We start from the raw sequence: 21,611 nt of genomic DNA, 5'->3' as shown, positions 1-21,611 counted from the left end.
AATACTTTTTGTGTTTTCAACAATTTTTTGCCCAGCCTTACATATTTTCTGAAATGTATTCTTGTAGCTTCATAAGATTACGGTTGAACGACTGATGTCACATGGACTATTTTAACAATGTTTTTACTACTTTTCTTGCCCATAAAACATTTCAGTTGCATTACTGTGTATGGAGAGTCAGAAAGCTCTTGGATTTCATTAAAACAAATCTTAATTTGTGTTCTGAAGATGAATGAAGGTCTTATGGGTTTGGAACGACATGAGCGTGAGTGAGTAATAAATGACAGAATTTTCATTTTTGGGTGAACTATCCCTTTAAGACTATCAGACATTTCCCTACGTGTGGTACAGATGTTTTACCTTTCCACATGCATTGCAGTGATGCCGTCGCAATGTTAGCCTGAAGTCTGACGTGCAGTTCATGCACATCATCACATGTGAAACAGGAACTAGAACAGGAGCAGCCTCTCCCAGAGACATCCATAATTTCTCTCTCGCCTGGAAACATGGACAGTGATTTCGTCATTTAGTTACATTAATATTGAATACTGAATGCAGTAAACAAAAAAAATTAACAATGACTTTTTTCTGTTGCTTGTTTGATACAGAGGCTGTGTAAAATATTTCCCCACACCTCACTAGAGCAGCTGAAGGTATTGAGGCCTGCGGCGTGATCCGCTATAGCCCGGCTCAGCGTGTGGAACCAGTCCTCTCTCTCACCTAAAGAACTATCAGAGACAGAAAGAAGCCATGCTTGATGTGATTGCATGACAGTAGATGTCAGTACAGACACATGCAAACCATTATGGAAATGCTCATTACCTCGCTGAGAGAGTGATGGTAACATCGCTGACTTCTATCCTGAGCGTGTTGAGCACATTGTCTACGACAGGTTTACTGACCTACAGACACATGAAAACACATACAGCTCAGTTCACACTTAGCCTAATCTGTTTTGTTTCTAGTAGGTTAACCAAAAAACAAAATGAATGTGCTGAGAGACGCTGCTGTCTTACCTTCATTCCACTTAGAGTCAGTGTGTTTTTCAGCCTGTATTTACCATCCTGCTGAGGGTAGGTGTACAGCATCACGTCATTCATCTGCAACACATGCACAAACATGTTCACTATCTAAATGGAGACATTCCATGGACTAGAAATGGCTTTATATACAGCTAATTATATATACTATAACCTAACCCTAACCAGCACTCTAAATGTTCTGCATTTTTTACAATAAAAATCTACTTTAATGTAATACCATTCTTACAAGGTGGTTTTGTCAGATTTAACTCATTTCTGGGTACAAATTTGTCCCCAAAATATGTACACACACACACACACACACACACACACACACACATACCTTTATACAGTACACAAATATATACACAATTTTAAATAACACGAGTGCATGAGCACTTCAATTAATTATTAAAGTTAAACCATTTAGATTAGTGATTTATATGATTTAATATTAATTATTATATATTATTATTGTGGATTTATGATTATTATAATTATTAGCATCATTATTACTCCTATAGACAATACTACTACTAATATTACTACTACTAATCATAATATATTTAAATTATTCAAACCTAAAATTAAATGTGAGCAAAAGTAAATAGTGATGCCACCACAAGGAGGCAGTAAAACATTTAAGTCTGCACAATTCTGCTCTATCCCTGTCCAACTTAAACCATTTAGATTAGATTTACATTATTTAATCATAATTATTAGTTTCGTTATTATTGTAGTATATTTCTATTGAATAGACTATCAAAATAATAATATTTACATTATTTAAACCCCTAAGTAGAGCCCTGCATTTCGACTTTTTTACGTCCCTAGGGCCGGGCTTTGGGCCAATTTTCACGTCATAGCTCAGACGAGGGCCGGGCCTCGGGCCTGTTTTAGTTTTCTCCTTATTTTTATATTTTAGACATCCATCAATGTCTAAGCCAAGTGCTTAGAAAAGCGCTATATAAATGTAAGGAATTATTATTATTATCAATTAGTGATGAAAAAAAAAATTGCCGCGCTGGTGGAAACAACACGAGACCGTGCCGCGACTGTGAAGAGCGGCTCGACGGTGTTTAGTGTCCCGCAGCAGCGATCGCGCCGTCAGCGCAGCTGTTCTGCGTTCAAATACACGCAATAAAGCTTGCCGTAAAGCCCCAGCAAAAGTAATTACCATGAATGTGTCCGAGGGAAATAGTAAGGAGATATTTGAATTACTTACTAATAAACTAGTGTTTTCTGTGTCAGTGTTGCATCAGTGTGGATTCATCTCCTCATTAGACGCGCCTTTAGAGAGAAGTGCATCTTCACGGATTATGATTATAATGAATGAGTTTTTGTTTTCGATTTGATTTATTTCGTTAAGTAGTAATTTAAAGCTTTCTATAGATATATTTATCATGTCTGTGAGGAATGTATTCGCTGACTTTCGGTTCATTTTTGTGAAGCTCTCCTGTTCAAGACGAGACGGCAGAAAGCGTATCGTTTTCTTAAAAGCACAACGTTTTGTTGATATTGTGAGTGCACACAAATAGAAGTAGACCCTTTACAGTTCCGAATGATGTATTACTCCTACCTTTATGAGCAAAAATTACTGCCTATTTTAAGTTGTTTCCATTGAAAAAAAAAATGCAATTGATTGCGCTGGCGCCTCCGTGTCCTGCGCTTTAGCTTCCGTTCTCCACACAAACTATTGGATATAGCGCACATTTATCTAGGTTTAACCTTTAAACATTGTTATATGCTTGAACTGTTTTAGTATATCTATAGATTTTATTTTAGGCAAGTCGTGATGATTTGAGAAGGCTAAATTGATCAAACATGCTATGATCAGCCTGCCGGTCTGCCGCTGGCCGCTTGGTCGTTACTTTAAGAAATAAATAACTTGTTTAACGAACAAAAAATGCTCCAAACGTTTTTCAAAATTAACTTAATAAAAAAAAAAAAATTTAAAAAAGGAAAAAAACGAACTATAAATCACTTTGCCATTACATACAAAACTGAACTATTTTAACAGCTGAAATATGAGCCGTTTTGGGAGAAGAATAAAAAAAAAAAAAAAAAGACGGACTCGGGTCGGTAATTCTGATAAACTGTCGGACACGGGCAGGGCTAGGGCCTGAGCATCTCGGGCCAGGGCCGGGCTAGGGCCTATATTTGAGGCCCGTGCAGGGCTCTACCCCTAAACTTAAGTATGAGCAAAGTAATAGTGATGCTTGCTTTCTGTTATGTTTATGTCTACCACAAGGAGGCAGTATAAGCTTTAAATCGGTGGGTATCAGCCTTTTTGATTTCAAGTCCCCCATCTCCCTTTTTTATTTTAAAAAGAATTAGGAGTGTCCATAGATGAAAATAACGGCAACACTTTATTTTACAGTGTATTTTAGAATTTATAATAGTAAATTCTGCACAATTACAAGCAACTAAACCTGAAGTACATGGTGTTAATTATTTTACTCAGTATTTTTTAAGCCACCTTGAGGCCCCCTAGTGGGCCCTGGACCCCTGCTTTAAAACAACTGCTTTAAATAGTTTTTCCTGTCTGCTCAATGCACATTCTTCCAAAGGTGTAGCAAATTCAGTTCAGTACCCAAGAAAGCAATTCACACGTTCAATGCAATAGCTTGTGCTTGATAAAAACAGTTTATGGGGTATTTTCTGCTTTGCTTCATTCCTGACAATGAAGTAGTTGTGCTAAGAACACAAACTCACACCCAAAAACAGGCTAGCCCTACACTTCAAACCATTGTGTTTGCTCGACATATATAGCTCCAAACAAAAGTAGTGACATCATCAGACATGCAATGTGCGTGCCCCAAACATCCGCAGTTCACAGGCCGGGTTCAGGAATTCAGCCTGGATGCTTCTGAGAAAGCCTTTTTGGGTGGAGACAGCAGGACAGAGACAACAAAAACATCAACAACAACAGCCACAACAACCCTCAAACAGCCGAGAATGTATCAGTTCTCATGTAACTAGTGTGTGTCCCTTGAGACTGGACCTTGGTGAAGAAAACATATGAGAGAAAACAACAAATAACTTACAGTTAGAGTCCTACGTAAGACCTCCATAGTGATCTGATACCAGTACAGTAGCCACAAAAAACAAGGCCAACACAAGGTAACTAGTATTGCATGATATTTGTGACAATTTTTTGTCCAATTCAGCTCAGGTGAATAAACTTGACCAAAACTTTTCTGGTGGTTCATGATTATTGGATAAAGAGTTTTATAGGGATTTCTAGGACAGGTTTTCTTTATTATAATTTTTTTTTGTAGTATTATTTGTATACTGTTATAGCATTTATTAATATTTTAAAATAGCATTTAATTTGATATTTTCAGTTTTCAATTTAAGTTTCCGTAATTTTGTTATGTGCTCATTTTTTTTATTTTTATTTCATTATGTATTACTATTTCTATTTAGCTTTACTTTTGTATTTCAGTTTTAGTAATTTAGTACTTCAACTTAACCTTTTTTATTTCAATTAGTTCAAGGTAACATTCCTAATATTCATTCATGTTTTTCATTTAGTTTTTCATTTTAGTTTATTTCAGATTGACTTCAATTAACATAAATGATTTTACATGTTTTAGTTTTAGTGAACAATAACAACATGGTGTAAATCACAGAATTAAAATTCCATGACCATGATCATGGAAACCCTATCTCAGTGATCAGAGATAGACTTTCAAAGATATTTCATACTGTGAAGTGGTAGATTTGTACAGGCAATGAAGGGTAGTTTTGACAGAGGAAATGGCCTTTGGGCATCAGTGTGTGAGTGATAGTTGGTTCACTTATTAATCCATAAATTAAATCCAGATCTCGAAGAATCATCGTTAGGGGACCCTCTGATATCATATCACAACCAGTCAGTGCTGGACTCTATGACATCAGTCACAAGTTATCATAAAAAATTTAAAAAAAAAACACCAGTCAGAGATTGATCGATTAAGGGAGAGAAGAGAGCAGAAAGGAGAGGATGACAAGAGATGAAGAAAGACTCCAGTATCTGGGATCTTCAGAGCCAAGAGTGTTGCAATATTAGAAAATAGCTTCCTGTGTGTATGTAGAGAAAATGTGCCACTGTAAAAAAATGACTTTTTAAAAAGTGTTTTATTTCTGACAATCGTAAAACAATCAAACTGACCTCAAATTTTTTGTTGACATTATTTAAAACATCTCGGCAGAGCCCACAGAGCCCATTCTTTTTAAAATCTTGTCATTAGAGGTCATTGCACATTGATTTTCGTTTGAAATTTTAACACGCTAAAAAATAAATACGACCTCACGTTGTGTCAATCACTGCGTTTTCGCATCCGTGGCAAGTTCGGAGTGTGCAAGTACCTTAAGACATTCAGAAAACCACCCGAGTGGAAGTAACGGAGTAAATGTACTTCAGGTAAACAACTCAACTGACCGCTCGGCCTAATGTTTTTAGCGTTGTTTTTCAGCTGCGGTGGCTCAGTGTTGTTGATCTGTTGTTCTCTGGGCCTAGTCTTCAGTGTGCTGTCAGTTAAGTCCCAGCACAGGAAGCTGGCATCCAATGACCTACAGCAGACATCCTGAGAGGAAGTACGACCCTCGAAAACAAGAGCGCTATAAAGAGGGGTGGGGGTAGCCTTGTGCTACAGCTAATGTAGCCTCCAGTGTCTGCTGAACAGTTAAGGCACATATAAACCAGCTCACTTACTGTCTAGGAAACTGGCTGCCTTTTTGAATGATCAAATATCATCAATGCACATACCTGTCAATAACTGCTCAGTACTTAAGAGGGAAATAATACGTACCTTCATCATATTAAATGGAATGTGTCAGGCAACTAGCTTTAAACATGCTGACAGTTTAACTAACTTTAACTAACTTGCCAAGCAAGATTCCATTCAGACTTTTCCCTGCGATGACAGTATAATAAAACCAACTGTATAATAAAACAGTTTATACTAAATACAGCTATAGCTTTAAGAATGCAACACCTACTTGCCCTCAGACACAAGAAGCAATACAGATCTAACTGAAAGAGAAGCTCTTAACGGTCCCACTCTGCCAATTGGTTTGATCAATAATTTTCAGACACAAACAAAGTCAGGTGAGCTCCAAATGGCTGGAAGCCACCTGTTCTAAGGAATGTAAATTAACCCATGTAAATGCAGAAATACTATGCAAGAGTGCTATTTTACCCACTTAAGTACATCTTTAAAAGTAATTTCATAGTTCATTGTATTGCACTGACAAGCATTTATGGTAAACTAAAATATATAATAATGTAATGTAAAATATATAATACATTTCTATTGAAACTTGTATTTTAATCTATTTGTAATTACACATTTGTAATAATGATGCAGCAATTTACACTGAACAAAATTATAAACGCAACACTTTTGTTTTTGCCCCCATTTTTCATGAGCTGAACTTAAAGATCTAAGACTTTTTCTATGTACACAAAAGGCCTATTTCTCTCAAATATTGTTCACAAATCTGTCTAAATCTGTGTTAGTGAGCACTTCTCCTTTGCCGAGATAATCCATCCACCTCAGGTGTGGCGTATCAAGATGCTGATTAGACAGCAAAACCAGTCAGTATCTGGTGTGACCACCATTTGCCTCACGCAGTGCAACACATCTCCTTCGCATAGAGTTGATCAGGTTGTTGATTGTGGCCTGTGAATGTTGGTCCACTCCTCTTCAATGGCTGTGCGAAGTTGCTGGATATTGGCAGGAACTGGAACACGCTGCCGTATACGCCGATCCAGAGCATCCCAAACATGCTCAATGGGTGACATGTCCGGTGAATATGCTGGCCATGCAAGAACTGGGATGTTTTCAGCTTCCAGGAATTGTGTACAGATCCTTGCAACATGGGGCCGTGCATTATCATGCTGCAACATGAGGTGATGGTCGTGGATGAATGGCACAACAATGGGCCTCAGGATCTCGTCACGGTATCTCTGTGCATTCAAAATGCCATCAATAAAATGCACCTGTGTTCGTTTTTCCATAACATACGCCTGTCCATACCATAACCCCACCGCCACCATAGGCCACTTGATCCACAACATTGATATCAGCAAACCGCTCACCCACACGATGCCATACACGCTGTCTGCCATCTGCCCTGTACAGTGAAAACTGGGATTCATCCGTGAAGAGAACACCTCTCCAAAGTGCCAGACGCCATCGAATGTGAGCATTTGCCCACTCAAGTCGGTTTACGACGACGAACTGCAATTAGGTCGAGACCCCGATGAGGACGACGAGCATGCAGATGAGCTTCCCTGAGACGGTTTCTGACAGTTTGTGCAGAAATTCTTTGGTTACGCAAACCGATTGTTGCAGCAGCTGTCCGGGTGGCTGGTCTCAGACGATCTTGGAGGTGAAGATGCTGGATGTGGAGGTCCTGGGCTGGTGTGGTTACACGTGGTCTGCGGTTGTGAGGCCGGTTGGATGTACTGCCAAATTCTCTGAAACGCCTTTGGAGACGGCTTATGGTAGAGAAATGAACATTCAATTCACGGGCAACAGCTCTGGTGGACATTCCTGCAGTCAGAATGCCAATTGCACGCTCCCTCAGAACTTGCGACATCTGTGACATTGTGCTGTGTGATAAAACTGCACATTTTAGAGTGGCCTTTTATTGTGGCCAGCCTAAGGCACACCTGTGCAATAATCATGCTGTCTAATCAGCATCTTGATATGCCACACCTGTGAGGTGGATGGATTATCTCGACAAAGGAGAAGTGCTCACTAACACAGATTTAGACAGATTTGTGAACAATATTTGAGCGAAATAGGCCTTTTGTGTACATAGAAAAAGTCTTAGTTCTTTGAGTTCAGCTCATGAAAAATGGGGGCAAAAACAAAAGTGTTGCATTTATAATTTTGTTCAGTGTAATATGTTAAAAGTATATTAACCTTAAATCTAAAGTTAAAATTATAATGAAGTATTTCTTTATGACAAATGATTATTAAAATGTACTAGTTAATCGGTACATAAACTTTTAATCTGACATTATTACAAAGTGCACTTTTCAAAAGTGTACTTAAGTATGTTAAGAAAGTCATGAAAGTTTACTTGCTTTATGTGCACTTAAGTGGCCTGTTTCGTTTATGTTTAATTAATATTATATTATCTGCAAGTGTAGTTTTTTTAAATATACTTAAAGATTTGAATTACACTTCAAGTGCACATTTAATATAATTAAGTGCACTGCAAGTAGAGAGAAGCATGAAAAAATACCAGGAAGAGGTGTCTGGGCTGCCTGCTTTTCCGAGAGACCTTCATCAGAGTGCCCTCCTTGACAAAAACCTGAAAAACACACAGGTGCAAGAGGGCAGGTGACTTATGGGTAAGGGTGTTTTTCACTTAAACCTTTGATGTCTAATAACTGATCTTTCAGGTTTTACTGCCAGTAAAAACAGTAATAAACTATAAACATGAAACCATAAATACAGCGTATGACGCTGAATGTACCCTTCCTGGTTGAAGAAGGTCTCGTTTTCCTCTCACGCTGTAGTCGATGTGGACCAAACGAAGCAGGTTCTCCTGGGATTGCGCCAGAAAGACATAAGAGTAAGAATGAGAAATAGAATTGATTTGTGGATGAGAAAAAGGAAGAGCTGCTCAGAAATGAATAAGGGTCTGTGTGTATGTGTTTGGAAATGCCTCTGTGTTTGGCTGATTTCACACTACTCTCTTTGTTTCTCAACACCTGGTACACTATGATGACATCATATCCCCTCGCTCCTTTTTCATCATGTATCAACAATACAACATGCTCTCTCACACACAGAAACAACTCACCCCGTGTTTTAGATTGTCATTAACCTGGTCTGCGACCTCTGACACGATTACCAGTGCAGCTGTTGATAAAAAAGTTACAGTCATAAGCACAATTAATGTTTTCACAGTTCGAACATGGTCAGTGGTCATCATTGTGTGGGAGAGAGACTGAGACAACAATACCTTGTGTGTCTTCATACTCTTTTGAATCCGGAGAGAGGTTGTTTAAGTAGTCTGGAAAGAATGAGATGAAAACCAAATTACTGATAAACAGACAAAATAGCTTCTACTTCATCATCCCATACTCTTTTAAACACTCAAACAGTCGTATGTTTTATGTACAAGATCCGACATACAGTACATTATTTACAGTTCATTTTTACCCCAAACCTCAAAGTCATTGGCAGCCTTTGTATGGTGAGATTTAATTAAGAGACAAATCATTCACAAGTGAAATACCATCTATCAAAATGTGAACACCAGAACTGCAAGTCAGCAACAAAAACAACAATGTACACCTACTGTGAGATTATGTCAATAAAGTGTTGAGTTGTATTATTTAATTACTGTTTCCTGTGCATTTTTATGCAGATTCATAAATATAGACTTTTGTTGCATAAATGCACCTTTGTTCAGTATCTCTGTATGCAGTATTTATGCACATACCTGTACTTCCAACATTTACACATGTAGAACCCAATAATTGTTATTTTTGCATTACTTCTGTACTATTATAATATTTATTAATATTTTTAAATTAAATATTTTTTGTATTTTCAGTTTTAATTTCAATTTTATTTTGAGTTTTAGTTATTTTTCCTATGTGCTTTGTAATTTTTTTAAAGTTATTTTTTTAAATAAATGTATTAAATATTTCTATTTAGCTTTCATTTATTCTTATTTCAGTTTTCATTTTAGTAATTTGAATACTGCATGCAATACATGCATGTATATTTAAGAAAAATGTTATGTTTATATATTAAATATATTTATATACAATATAAATTATATGAATATAAATTTATGCATGTAAATACATGTAAATATTTTTAAAATATATACCGTATGTGTGTGTATTTATATATATATATATATATATATAACAAATATACACAGTACACATACACATATTATGTAAACAAAAACATTTATTTTGGATGCAATTAATTGCGATTAATCGTTTGACAGCAATAATTATTTAAGTTAGTTTCCAAAACAACTAGTTTAAACAAGGTTAAATCTGTTACTCATAATTTTTTTATTTCAGTTTTATTTTTATTAATTTTATTTTATTAATAAAAACTTAAAAAATGTAAAATGTCAGTTTTAGTTAACAATAACCAAATTGCACAAATTATTTAGTCTTCTTTCCTTAAAAAGGAACTGAATGCGATAAAATATTAATATGGGAAAATATCATCTGGACTAAATATTTGAATCACGCAGTGTTCACCTGTGAGGATCATGCGGTACTGGAGCACACGCACAATGACCCGCAGCAGCTGGTGTTTCAGAGGAACATGAACTCCTTCTGCATTCTGTGTCTGAAATACAAACACACATGCATATGAGAAATGGCACATAAAACAATATACAATGCATGCAAACATATTATTACTGTAAACAGAGACATACAGAAGGAGGACTTGGAATACACACACACACACACACACACACACACACACACACACTCAAAATAAATCATGCACTAATGCTGCATTCATGTCAAACAGGATTTGTTACTCCTCATGATAAAACTTTTTTAACTGTTGAAGAAGCTGCCATTTTGTTGTTTTTACATGATGTCACAAAGGTAAATTAAGATAAATCTAAATTTGTATCAAATTCATCAATTTAACAAAGATGTGAACCATTTTACTAGCCAGAAACTCATAATTATGGTAATTACTAGGGATGCACCGATAGGATTTTTTTTACTGGCCGATTCCGATACAGATATTGGTCAGTTGCATAAAGCAGGGCTTAAAAACTGAAAAAAAATAATCGACTGGTTCTGTCCAGGCAGAATCGGTATTTGAACATATCTGTTCCTGTTAGGGGTGTGCAATATATGATAAAAAAGATATCTCAATATTTTCTGGGGGTTTCGATAGCGATAATTAGACGATATTTTGAGTGTGTTATTGTGCTGATATCTTAATTAAGGACTACCATGGACAGCTGACTCCTAAAGTTTTTGATATTTTTCATATTCTGTGTGGTGGTCAGTTCACAGCAGTGATAGAAATTAATTTTAATTTAACTTAAGTTTACCTTTTATGGGCATTTTTACCTTTATAAAGCCTTTTTTCTAAAAGTGTGCATCACCTTTTGAGTCAAATTCTTACATTTATTCAGTCAATTAGTATAATAAGACATTTGGGCTGTTACCAACAAATGAAATCAGTATCATCAAAATTCATCTTTGCAATGCAGAGGAAACACAGAAGCTGCATCTGAAGTGGAATAGATATATTCACCCACTGTTTAATGCAGCTCTGAGGGACATGGAATGATTTAACCTGCAGTTAGAAATGAATAAATAATGTTTTGATACGTAAAACTTTGAATACTGATATTTGAAATTATTTTAAAAATAAAAAGGATACTTTAAATGTGAAATTAAAACCACTATAAGGTGGCATCAAGTCACTGTTAATATGTGAGTCATTGCGACTGAACCGTATCATTTAAACGGTTGATTCATTCAGGAAAGAAACTCCGTTATATTGCTCAGAGACACAAAACAGTGCTGTTGCTGTGTTTGGAGTTATTTTTGTTGGTGAAATAGAGCAAAAACAGGCAATATGGTGTCTAAAATGATATTGTTTAACTATATGAAATGATATCAAAATATATAGGCTACATTTTCTGCCTCCATATCTTGAATTTTCTGATCATTCTTCATGCATTTTAATACTGAATTATGCAGTGAAAGAACGCACTCACACGTGCACTAGTCTAACCTACTGGACTTCTTTACGTAATGTATGCGTGCACTCTGTGTCTTTTGTTAGATTTTTGCAATATACTCAATGTCAAATCGCACATCGTATTATTATTACTGATATAGCCTATGTGAAGGTTGATGTTACGTATTAATCTGTTAATGAAACAAAATATATTTGGTGTGTAGGCCTATTCCTTTTTTATGTAGCCTATTTTATTCTGTTTTGTCCGTTCACAGACGCATACTAACAGATAATGATGAATCGCCATTGCGACATACCTATGATGAATTTACAGCTGAGCGCAGTCATTCACATATTTTGTACAGATTTTATTCTGTTTCGGTATTTAATTATTAAGTATTTAATTATCCTGCCCAGAGAAAACCGTTGGATTTTGCAACAGACATGCAACTCATTGTCTCCATGCAGTTAATTAGTAAACCATCGGTATCAGCCCTTTTCATGCTATTTCCGATATGCCGATGGCTCTAAATTATTCAAAAATAGGAGGATAAATATTGACGGCCAATACATTGGCGCATACCTAGTAATTACAATTATTTTTTATAGCATCTGCACGTGCTGCACATAAATGTATAGACCCAAAAAGATCTCTATAAACACAAAACAGTTTTTCCCTTAAAACTCACACACAAACTCGATCGCACAGTCATACACAATCAAGAGTTACATGCCACCTGTGCTCTCTCTTGACCGACAAGATACAGTACCATAGATCACAATGGCACCACTTAGAAAAGCCCATTTCAAGGTTATTCATTGACCTTCCCTTTTTCCAGCTACACAAAACCCTGAGTACGCCTCATTCCATCCAATTCCATCCCAATTATATCATTCACTGGGAGAAAAAGTGAACAAGTGAATCAGTCAAACACGCGGTGAGAAGAAATCAATCAAGGCCTAATTGACTTTGACACGTCATTGTTCATGCGAGCTCTGAGGAGCCAGGGGGGACGTGAGAGGTCAGTAAAGGGCAGATAAGGGCAAATAACTTCAGAGTTATGGACATCCAGAGACATGAGACAATGCTTGAGATCTTCAACAAGAAAAGGGAAAAAGGGATGCTGTTAATGACCTTGTGGGGAGTTGTGGCTTCAAGATAAACGAACACAAGACAGTGTTCAGTTTGTCCAGTTTGCACACCTGCCACAACATCATTCCCACAACACCTCTGAAAGACACTCTCTGGGTTTCATTATCTTTTTCCCCACCAGCTCTCTAACTGTGTCATAACCTTACTGTCATCATCATCATATAATTCACAGGTTTTATCCATCACATTTCTTATTTCTCTTCATTTTCTTCATAAATTACACACACACACACACACATTAAGTCTGAAAATTCAAGTAAATTCAAGTATGTTACATGTACTTACTATTAAAATAATAATTAATTATGCATAACTACATGCAAGTAACCCTAAGTCAAACCCTAACCATATAAGTACATGTAGTTAATTACTCAGTACATAAATGTATAATTACAATGTAACAAGGACACCTTAAAATAAAGTGTAACCTGAAATTGATATTCAGTTTAATGTTTTATAAAATATTTCATTGAATGTGAGTGTCTTGGTGTAGATATTTTTGTATTTTACATTCTCTATTTGTGTGTACTAAAACAGAAAATCTGTTTAAAAAAATTCAGTTGAAAAAATATTTAATTGATTTTAATCAAATAAAAATTTAATTATTCAATATAATATTCAATTAATATTTCATATTTAAAATATTCAGCAAATTGATGTATTAGATACATAGCAACAATACAAATTAAAAGGTTTATGCTAATGCATATACTCGATTTCTAATTTCATATCAAAATATGCAATCATATTAAAATAATAATAAATATAGAATTTTTGTTCACTTCAAGAGTAAATAAAGTGCAAAATTATGGCAAAATTTTGATTTCATATAATATATTATAAAATATTAAATTAAATATTAAAACATTGCACAATTTCATGATGTATAAAATATTTAAAGTATTCTGTAAACTGCACTTGTTTACTGATGCACTAAATCTATATTACCAGATATACTGATGTATTATACAGTAATGATACAAGTCAAAAGGTTGATGTTAACGTTATTTCATGTGAATTATCAAATTTATTTATGATGTTATGTTAAGGAGCATAAGACCACATTTTAAAGCATAAAATTAGTCTAAATCTCAATTAGATTAGTGTAAATTAGAAAGTCTACATTAGGCACTTTCAGGTGTGAATGTAGCCTTTCTACTTCTTCAACTCTTAATATCTTGCACCTGTACTTCATTATCTAATTACTTCCTCTCTGTATTGTTCCTTCACTGCAGTGAGCCTCATCCTGACCATAAAGCCTGTCAGATTCCTGTGTTTAAGCACAACATGGTCTCATTGTATAAGGCAGCAGAACTAATGAACAGCTTCGTACTGAACACTTGCACCAAACTGCAATCCAATTGACATTTGTGCTGAAGAAGTGGCCAGTCTTTGTGTATGTGTGTAAGCGCAGATATTTAGTAGAGTTGGGACACAGCCAGGAGAACGAACGGCGGCTCGTGCCAGAGAACAGACAGGCTACACAAATCAGGCACTGGTCCGGCTGAAGCAGCGTCTGCGTGGACAGCTGATTTAATTGAGGGTTGTTTAAGAAGACTGCTTGGCTAATTAGCTTTTTTCCGCCTCATTGCCTAAATGCCAGATCTGTGTGTATGTGTGTCAGTGTCTTGTTCTGTCTTTATCTTGTCCTTTCCACCTGTACATTTTAAGAGCAACACTGTGTACCAATAATACACATCCAAAGAAACACCAGGCCTGCTCATAGTGCAAACATGGCCTTTGAGATGAATGCAAGAATAAATAAATAAATAAATAAATATTAATGAATGCATATAAATATTTATATACTACACACATATACTATATATCATGCCCTTTTAGTCTTATGATTCAGCTCAATTTAAATGTTTATTATATATATATATATATGTGTGTATGTGTATATGTATATGTACATATATATTTTTCTTCGTATCTCTCGCTCTCTTTCAGAGCAGCCCACCTTTGTCTCCTTCCTCCTTACACATTCTGCACACACACAGCCAGATACTTACAAACACACACGTTTGTGGTGAAAACCCTCGCAAACAGTGTAGCTGAACAGGGTTTAATCCTATCAGACCACAGCGGTGATCAGATCAGCTACTGTAGATACTTCATCTCTGTCATCAACCCAGCACGCACACGCACGCACAAAATGAGATTACTCAAGCTCGGCTCCAGAGAAGAGAATTCCTAATGCATCCTCGATCCTCAATGCATCTACTATCCTTCATCAAAAAGCTCAAATGCTGCTGGTGTGTTTGCTAATACGAAATGCCACATCATTGAAACCCATGTGGTAAAATCCACATTCATTTCCATGTGTAAAGTAGAAGATAAATATAACAGATAGAGACATATATGAGGAATCTCACAAAAGCATGGCCAGGTCACACTTCACCCTGCAAGTTAAAAAAAAAAGAGATAAAAATAAAATAATAAAAACAATAAATGTTACATTGTTAAATTGTTTTAAAATAAATAATATTTTGAATACATTTTATATTATATTATTAGAAATTCCTATCCTTAGTATTTTTTATCTTATTATTCCCCCAAGTTGTTATTACTGTAATGTGTCAGGCTGTTTTTTTTTTTTAGTAATTAAATTTATTCTCAATGATTCTCATTAGATTACTGTAAAACAGCATACTTTAAGTTGGTGCAGAAAATACTTCCATAAAACATAAATACTTTAAAATTTGAATATCAATCTTGTTTTAAATGATAGAATATGAAATTTTGCATAATGATAATGAGGACTGGGAAGAAAACGTGCTTAAATTTTATAATTCAATAAAATCATATGTGACCCTGGACCATAAAACCAGTCTTAAGTGTACATTTTTCAAAATTGAGATTTATACAACACCTAAAAGGTGAAAAAATAAGCTTTCCATTGATGTATGGTTTGTTAGGATCAGACAATATTTGGTCGAGATACAACTATTTGAAAATCTGGAATCTGAGGATGCAAAAAAATCAAAATATTGAAAAAATCGCCTTTTAAAGTTGTTCAGATGAAGTTCTTAGCAATGCATATTACTAATCAAAAATTAAGTTTTGATATATTTACGGTAAGAAATTTACAAAATATCTTCTTGGAACATGATCTTTACTTAATATCCTAATGATTTTTGACATAAAATAAAAATGGATCATTTTGACCCATACAATGTATTTTTGGCTATTGCTACAAATATACCCCAGCGACTTAAGACTGGTTTTGTGGTCCAGGGTCACATATGGTCCTTAAACCAGGCACCATTTTATTAAACAGAATTTGTTTGGGGTGAAATATGACCCAGACAAATTCTTGATGAAGTGATCCAGTACCATTTCAACATTTAACATTTCTACAGAGCTACAGTGGTGGGATGTACTGATAAAGTCAAGCGGGTGTTTAAACTCCTGACTTGTCCACCTTCAGGCCCCGATCAATAAAACAACTGCATCTCCTCCCATTTAACGAGCCGAGAGAATTCACAGGACAGATTGGGTGAATAAAACAAGTCAGCGGTGGCTAGACAAATGGCTGGCAGGATAAGAGAAATGTAAGGAAAAGCCTGCCTCGCTGTTGACTTGTGTGTGTGTTTACGTGGTGGTACACCATTGAGAGTCAGCTCTATCAGTTTCATTAGTGCGGAGTGACCAGAGGCAACCAGTGATGCTTGGTACATACATCACCCAGTCAAAGCCTATAAGCGTTACTGCAGCCGTACTGACCTGGACTCACTGAGAGCACTGAGTGAGCACATTTCACAGCCACAAATGAATTACATTGTGTTGAAATGCTTTGTGAAGAATAATATGTGCTGTTATAGGCAGAAATTACATCTTAATCTTGTTTCATTACTCTGGGGTTATTTGGATCTTGAGCCTCTGCGTTTGAAGCCATGGCAGGCTGTCACACATTATATCTTACAAAGATGCAGTCCTTGATTTAAAAAATATAAAAAAGCACCCCTTAACTTATTTCACAAACCCCTGAGCATATCACCAAGCTTAATTCATGCATATAAGAAGAAATCTACCCACAATTTTACTTCTCAGTTTGAGCAGCTGATGACAATGCCACATTTAAAGGACATTTGGCTAAATCAGCCTTTCTTTCTCTCTTTCCTGATCTCTCCCTGCTATACATTGAGGGTCTAATTTGAGTCTGCCACCCACCGAGGCTTCTCTGAATACAGATGCTCATGCATATTAATGAGCGAGGACAGCTGGCTTCTTGTCGTTGGTGATCCCGATCACCACTGAAATGTGTGGTCAGTGACTCCACCAACCATCCTCCAATTAAATGATTCAGCGGAGCCTCTGTCGAATATGGCTGCTACGGTGAACTGAACAGAAAACCACAGCAGTTGATGAAACCAGATTTTATGATTCTAAAAAAAATTTCACAAAAAAAATGTGAAAAACTATTGAAAACACTATTTAAAAAGGCAAAGATATTAATAAAATATTAAGAGATATTAACACATATAATGTGTTAATTTGTTTATATATAAATACTATACAGAAAATTATACAAATATATATTAAAATGATCTAAAATGATTATGTTAGAAAATATGCATATGCTTAAAAAATAAAAACGGTAATTGAGACTTTTTATTTTACAATTCAGACATTTTTCTTACAACTGTGAGAAGTTATCAAAATAATTGAGACATAAAGCTTAAAAAAGTCTGAATTCTGACTTTCTTATTCTCTTTCTGGCACAAAACAAAAAGAGTAATTCAAAGGCTACATTTTATCTATCAATTCAGATTTTTTTTTTCCAGAATCCTTTTTTCAGTCTTAAGTCGCTGGGGTATATTTGTAGCAATAGCCAACAATACATTGTATGGGTCAAAATTATCGATTTTTCTTTTTATGCCAAAAATCATTATGATATTAAATAAACATCATGTTCCATGAAGATATTTTGTAAATTTCTTACTGTAAATATATCAAAACTTAATTTTTGATTAGTAATATGCATTGCTAAGAAGTTAATTTGCACAACTTTAAAGGCGATTTTCTCAATATTCAGATTTTTTTGCAACCTCAGATTCCAGATTTTCAAATAGTTGTATCTCAGTCAAATATTGTCCGATCCTAACAAACCGTATCATCAAATTGGGATCAATTCCCAATCAAACCACACACATTTGCGTGTCAGACCTCACCTCAAACCGTTTCACCACATCCTCGAAAGCTTTACTCTGTCTACAGCTCTCCTCCAGCAGTGACATACTGCGGTCATAGGCTGAGATGTAGGTTGCGAAGGATGAAAACTCAGCCTGGCGAGTTAATATGACATCAACCACTCTCGGACTGTCCTCCCTGAAAATGAATGAGAAACAACGAGAACTTTTCATAGGGCATCCAAGGACACTCATGCTGGCATTATAATGGATTGTGCTACTGTAACATCATATGTACTGCTATGAAAGAGATGTGTAATGTAATGTAATGTGGGCAAGAACACATCAGCTTGTCTATATTAGTATGTGGCTCAGGTGGGGGGATGCATACAGTACAGTAGATGCGGAGTGCATGCATTAGCACCTTGTAAAGGAAGCACATGTTATATAAAACACAAGTAAGGAATATTTATGGAATGACATGCTATTAAATGTGTGCATAAGCATGTGGAATTTTGTGATGTGCATTAGTTTAATGTGCTTCAGTATGTGTGTTCTCACCACTGTTTAATGCGGGTCTCCAGCTCATTGAAGATCTCATTGTGAAGGTGGTAGGCCTGAGGAAGAGTGCTCAGGATCTCATCCAGCTTCCCATTTTCTAACAGTGGTTCCTCATCATCTCCTGCTGACTCCACTGCTGCTCTGAAATCCTGTAAGAAAGTGGACTGGCATGAGGAATCATGAAATTAAATATTCCAAAACAAAATGCGAAGGCATATTAAAGGAATAGTTCACCCAAAAATGAAAATTTGCTAACAATTTATTCACCCTCAGGCCACTCAGGATGGTTCAAGACAGTTTGGTTATCAGAGATGAAAAGAAATTAACATTACACCACTTGCTCACCAATGGATCCTCTGGGTGCCGTCAGAATAAGAGTTCAAACACCTGAAAAAATCTCCATCAAATGATAGTCCATTAATTAACATCTTGTGAAGTGAAATCTGTATGTTTATAATAAACAAATTCATCATCAAACCATTGATACAGGTTAAAATGTGAGTCCTCTATCCATAATATTGCTTCCTCCAGTATGAATCAGGAGAGAAACATGCACAGATCAAGCACTGTTTACATGCAAAAACAGTCTAAAACAGTTCCAAACTAATATTTTTGTGGATTTTGATGTGAGAAGCGTTTTGATATGAGAGGAAGCATTATTATGGATTACAAACAATTTTTGCCAGTCGCAACGGTTTAAAGTTAAGATGTCCTGATGGATTTGTTTCTTACAACCACGCAGCTTTTCACCTGAGAAAACATTGACAGACTGGAGTTTTGTGGATTACTTGTGGATTGTTGTTTTTATCAGATGTTTGACCTCATTCTGACGGCACCCATTCACTGCAGAGGATCCAATGGTGAGCAAGTGATAATGCTACATTTCTCCAAACCAAATATGTTCTGAAACAAACTCATCTACATCTTGGATGGCAGAAAATTTTCATTTTTGATGAACTATTCCTTTAAATATTTTGTATCGTTTGATGATTTCAGCTGCCAATAAAAGTGTACTAGTGACATAAATTATCATGTTTAAATCCATTCCACAGAATTCCGCATTCCATTCTCAGAATCAGAATTTGGAATGGTTTCCTGAAGCTCTAGGTACTTATATACAGTACATACACATATATAAGAGAACAGACAGAAAATAAGTAAAACTTACGGTAATATATGATTATATAAGTAAAATAATGGTTAAAAAAAATTAAAGTAACATACATCGAGACTGAGTAAGCAGAAAGAAATGAACAGATGTTCACATTAAGTATTGCATATACTTAATTTACTGCATAAAAATGTAGTTTCAGTACATGATACATATTCTATAACCTAACACCTGGGTTGAACATCATAAGCAGATTGTTCTATAATAAAACAGCTATAAAGCAGTGGGTGTGTTAGCCATTCAAGGTGGTGATATACAGTAGAAATCATTGTCTAATAACAGTGGCAAAAAAAGTTATACAAAATGCAAAGAACAATACCAGCTTCCTCAGGCTTCTGTGCGAATACATCATAATCTGTACTTGTCCTCTCTGATCTCTGACCACATTCATCCCTCTGGATGAGCTTCCAGGCTTAAGCAACTGGATAGAGCTAAAAGCAGCCTGTGCACGAGCCTCCAGCTTTGACACAATCTTAGCCCACAATACAATCCGTCAGGGGAACATGTTATTAGTTTCTGCTGAATATATTTGTTTTGGCCGTAACAGACAGTGAATTTGAGCGCCCATGAGCTGGCCTGTTCGGGGACCACACTAGCCTGATGGCTAAGGATCCAGAGAGGATTTACTTGACCCACTATATATACACAAGTCATGTACCTTATGAATCGGGATAAAATCTGCTCTGAAATGTCTTCACAGGGAAAGCCATTAGGGAATGTGTATCCATTATGAGAAAAGGGATGGCATAAAACAAAGTCAGACATGCATGCGCACACAGATGTGTAAGCGGTCGTGCTGGGAGGTGGTATGCTGGAATTCCTTTCTGAGCTTCACACATGAATCAATGTGTATCGATCACAGCCATGTCAGCATTTGTCAATTCTCTCATAAATAACTCAGAGCTGTTATATAGTCCTCCAAGGTACTATGAAACTTGTTTCCTCCGATAGCATCTTAATAGCTGAAACTGCCTGACAAATTTCCAAATGCTCATTGTAATTAAAGTGCTTTGTTTACAGTGGCCTTCTTAAGTCTCATTAAACTTTCTTTGCTTTTTTACAGTTAAAGTGCATTAAATTTGACACAGGAATGAACCGGCTGGTGGGAGATACTTGCATTCTTGTACCCTTTTATGCATCTGCAAGCTTTCATTTGTTGCTCAAAACCATAAAAAAGCTGCAAATTCTCAAAAATCACACGCATAGCAACCTGCACTACAATTACAAGCATAACTTCCCATTAGGGACAGGTTCTGGAAATTCTTTGTATTTCTGTGTTATTCAATAACAAACAATGGAACAATGGGCACATTTTCTGTCTAGTAGCCTTCTGATGGAGCACTCTGTTCCTTTCAGAGTACACAAAACAGAGAGAGAGACTGAGAGAGAAAAAGAGACAAAAAGATAAATAAAAACTGGAGAACAAAAATGGCAAGCCAAGTAACCCAGGAAAATATTTTTATTCAGATTTTTCCTAAACTTTACCTTAACCATTTCAAATAAATGCTGCTCTTTTGAACTTTCTATGAAAGGTCTCCATTTGATCTCAATTTAATTTCACTGAGAGTAATTTTTTATTAAAAAAGGTAATGCAGTGACGCTATTTGCACTATTTTGCTTTGTTTCTTCAGCCTCTTCATCTAGGACCAATCAGTACTGTCAAGTACCTTTAAGAGATGTATATGCTAAACCTAAAAACTGTAAAAATCCCCAAGCAACAGTGGGGAAGGAAACGCCCTCAAAGTCACCATTGACAGCAGCTGAACACTGATTTAATGATGTCATAGTGGACTGAAAATCAAGGTGACTCAGATCCTCCAGCTCATTATCATTCAGCACAGCACAGCACAGTGATTAATGACATCTTTA

The 21,611-nt window shown here is 35.9% G+C and overlaps 1 protein-coding gene across 3 annotated transcripts in view; it reads right to left on the bottom strand.

Annotated features, from left to right (window-relative positions):
- Positions 1-21,611, bottom strand: part of fgd5a (FYVE, RhoGEF and PH domain containing 5a) — a 41,472-nt gene that overhangs the window by 4,642 nt on the left and 15,219 nt on the right. For all 3 annotated transcript variants that reach the window (XM_058791940.1, XM_058791943.1, XM_058791942.1), the window contains exons 6-16: positions 18,572-18,720; positions 18,053-18,209; positions 10,264-10,354; positions 8,994-9,044; positions 8,832-8,890; positions 8,502-8,573; positions 8,268-8,336; positions 1,017-1,100; positions 823-902; positions 635-728; positions 361-498 (exon numbers count right to left, since the gene is read on the bottom strand). In XM_058791940.1, the coding sequence (XP_058647923.1) occupies positions 361-498; positions 635-728; positions 823-902; positions 1,017-1,100; positions 8,268-8,336; positions 8,502-8,573; positions 8,832-8,890; positions 8,994-9,044; positions 10,264-10,354; positions 18,053-18,209; positions 18,572-18,720 (1,044 nt within the window). The remainder of the gene's footprint in view (positions 1-360; positions 499-634; positions 729-822; positions 903-1,016; positions 1,101-8,267; positions 8,337-8,501; positions 8,574-8,831; positions 8,891-8,993; positions 9,045-10,263; positions 10,355-18,052; positions 18,210-18,571; positions 18,721-21,611) is intronic.

Source organism: Onychostoma macrolepis, chromosome 11, assembly GCF_012432095.1.
Source record: "Onychostoma macrolepis isolate SWU-2019 chromosome 11, ASM1243209v1, whole genome shotgun sequence".
NCBI lineage: Eukaryota > Metazoa > Chordata > Actinopteri > Cypriniformes > Cyprinidae > Onychostoma > Onychostoma macrolepis.
This window is presented reverse-complemented; position numbering and strand designations above follow the sequence as displayed.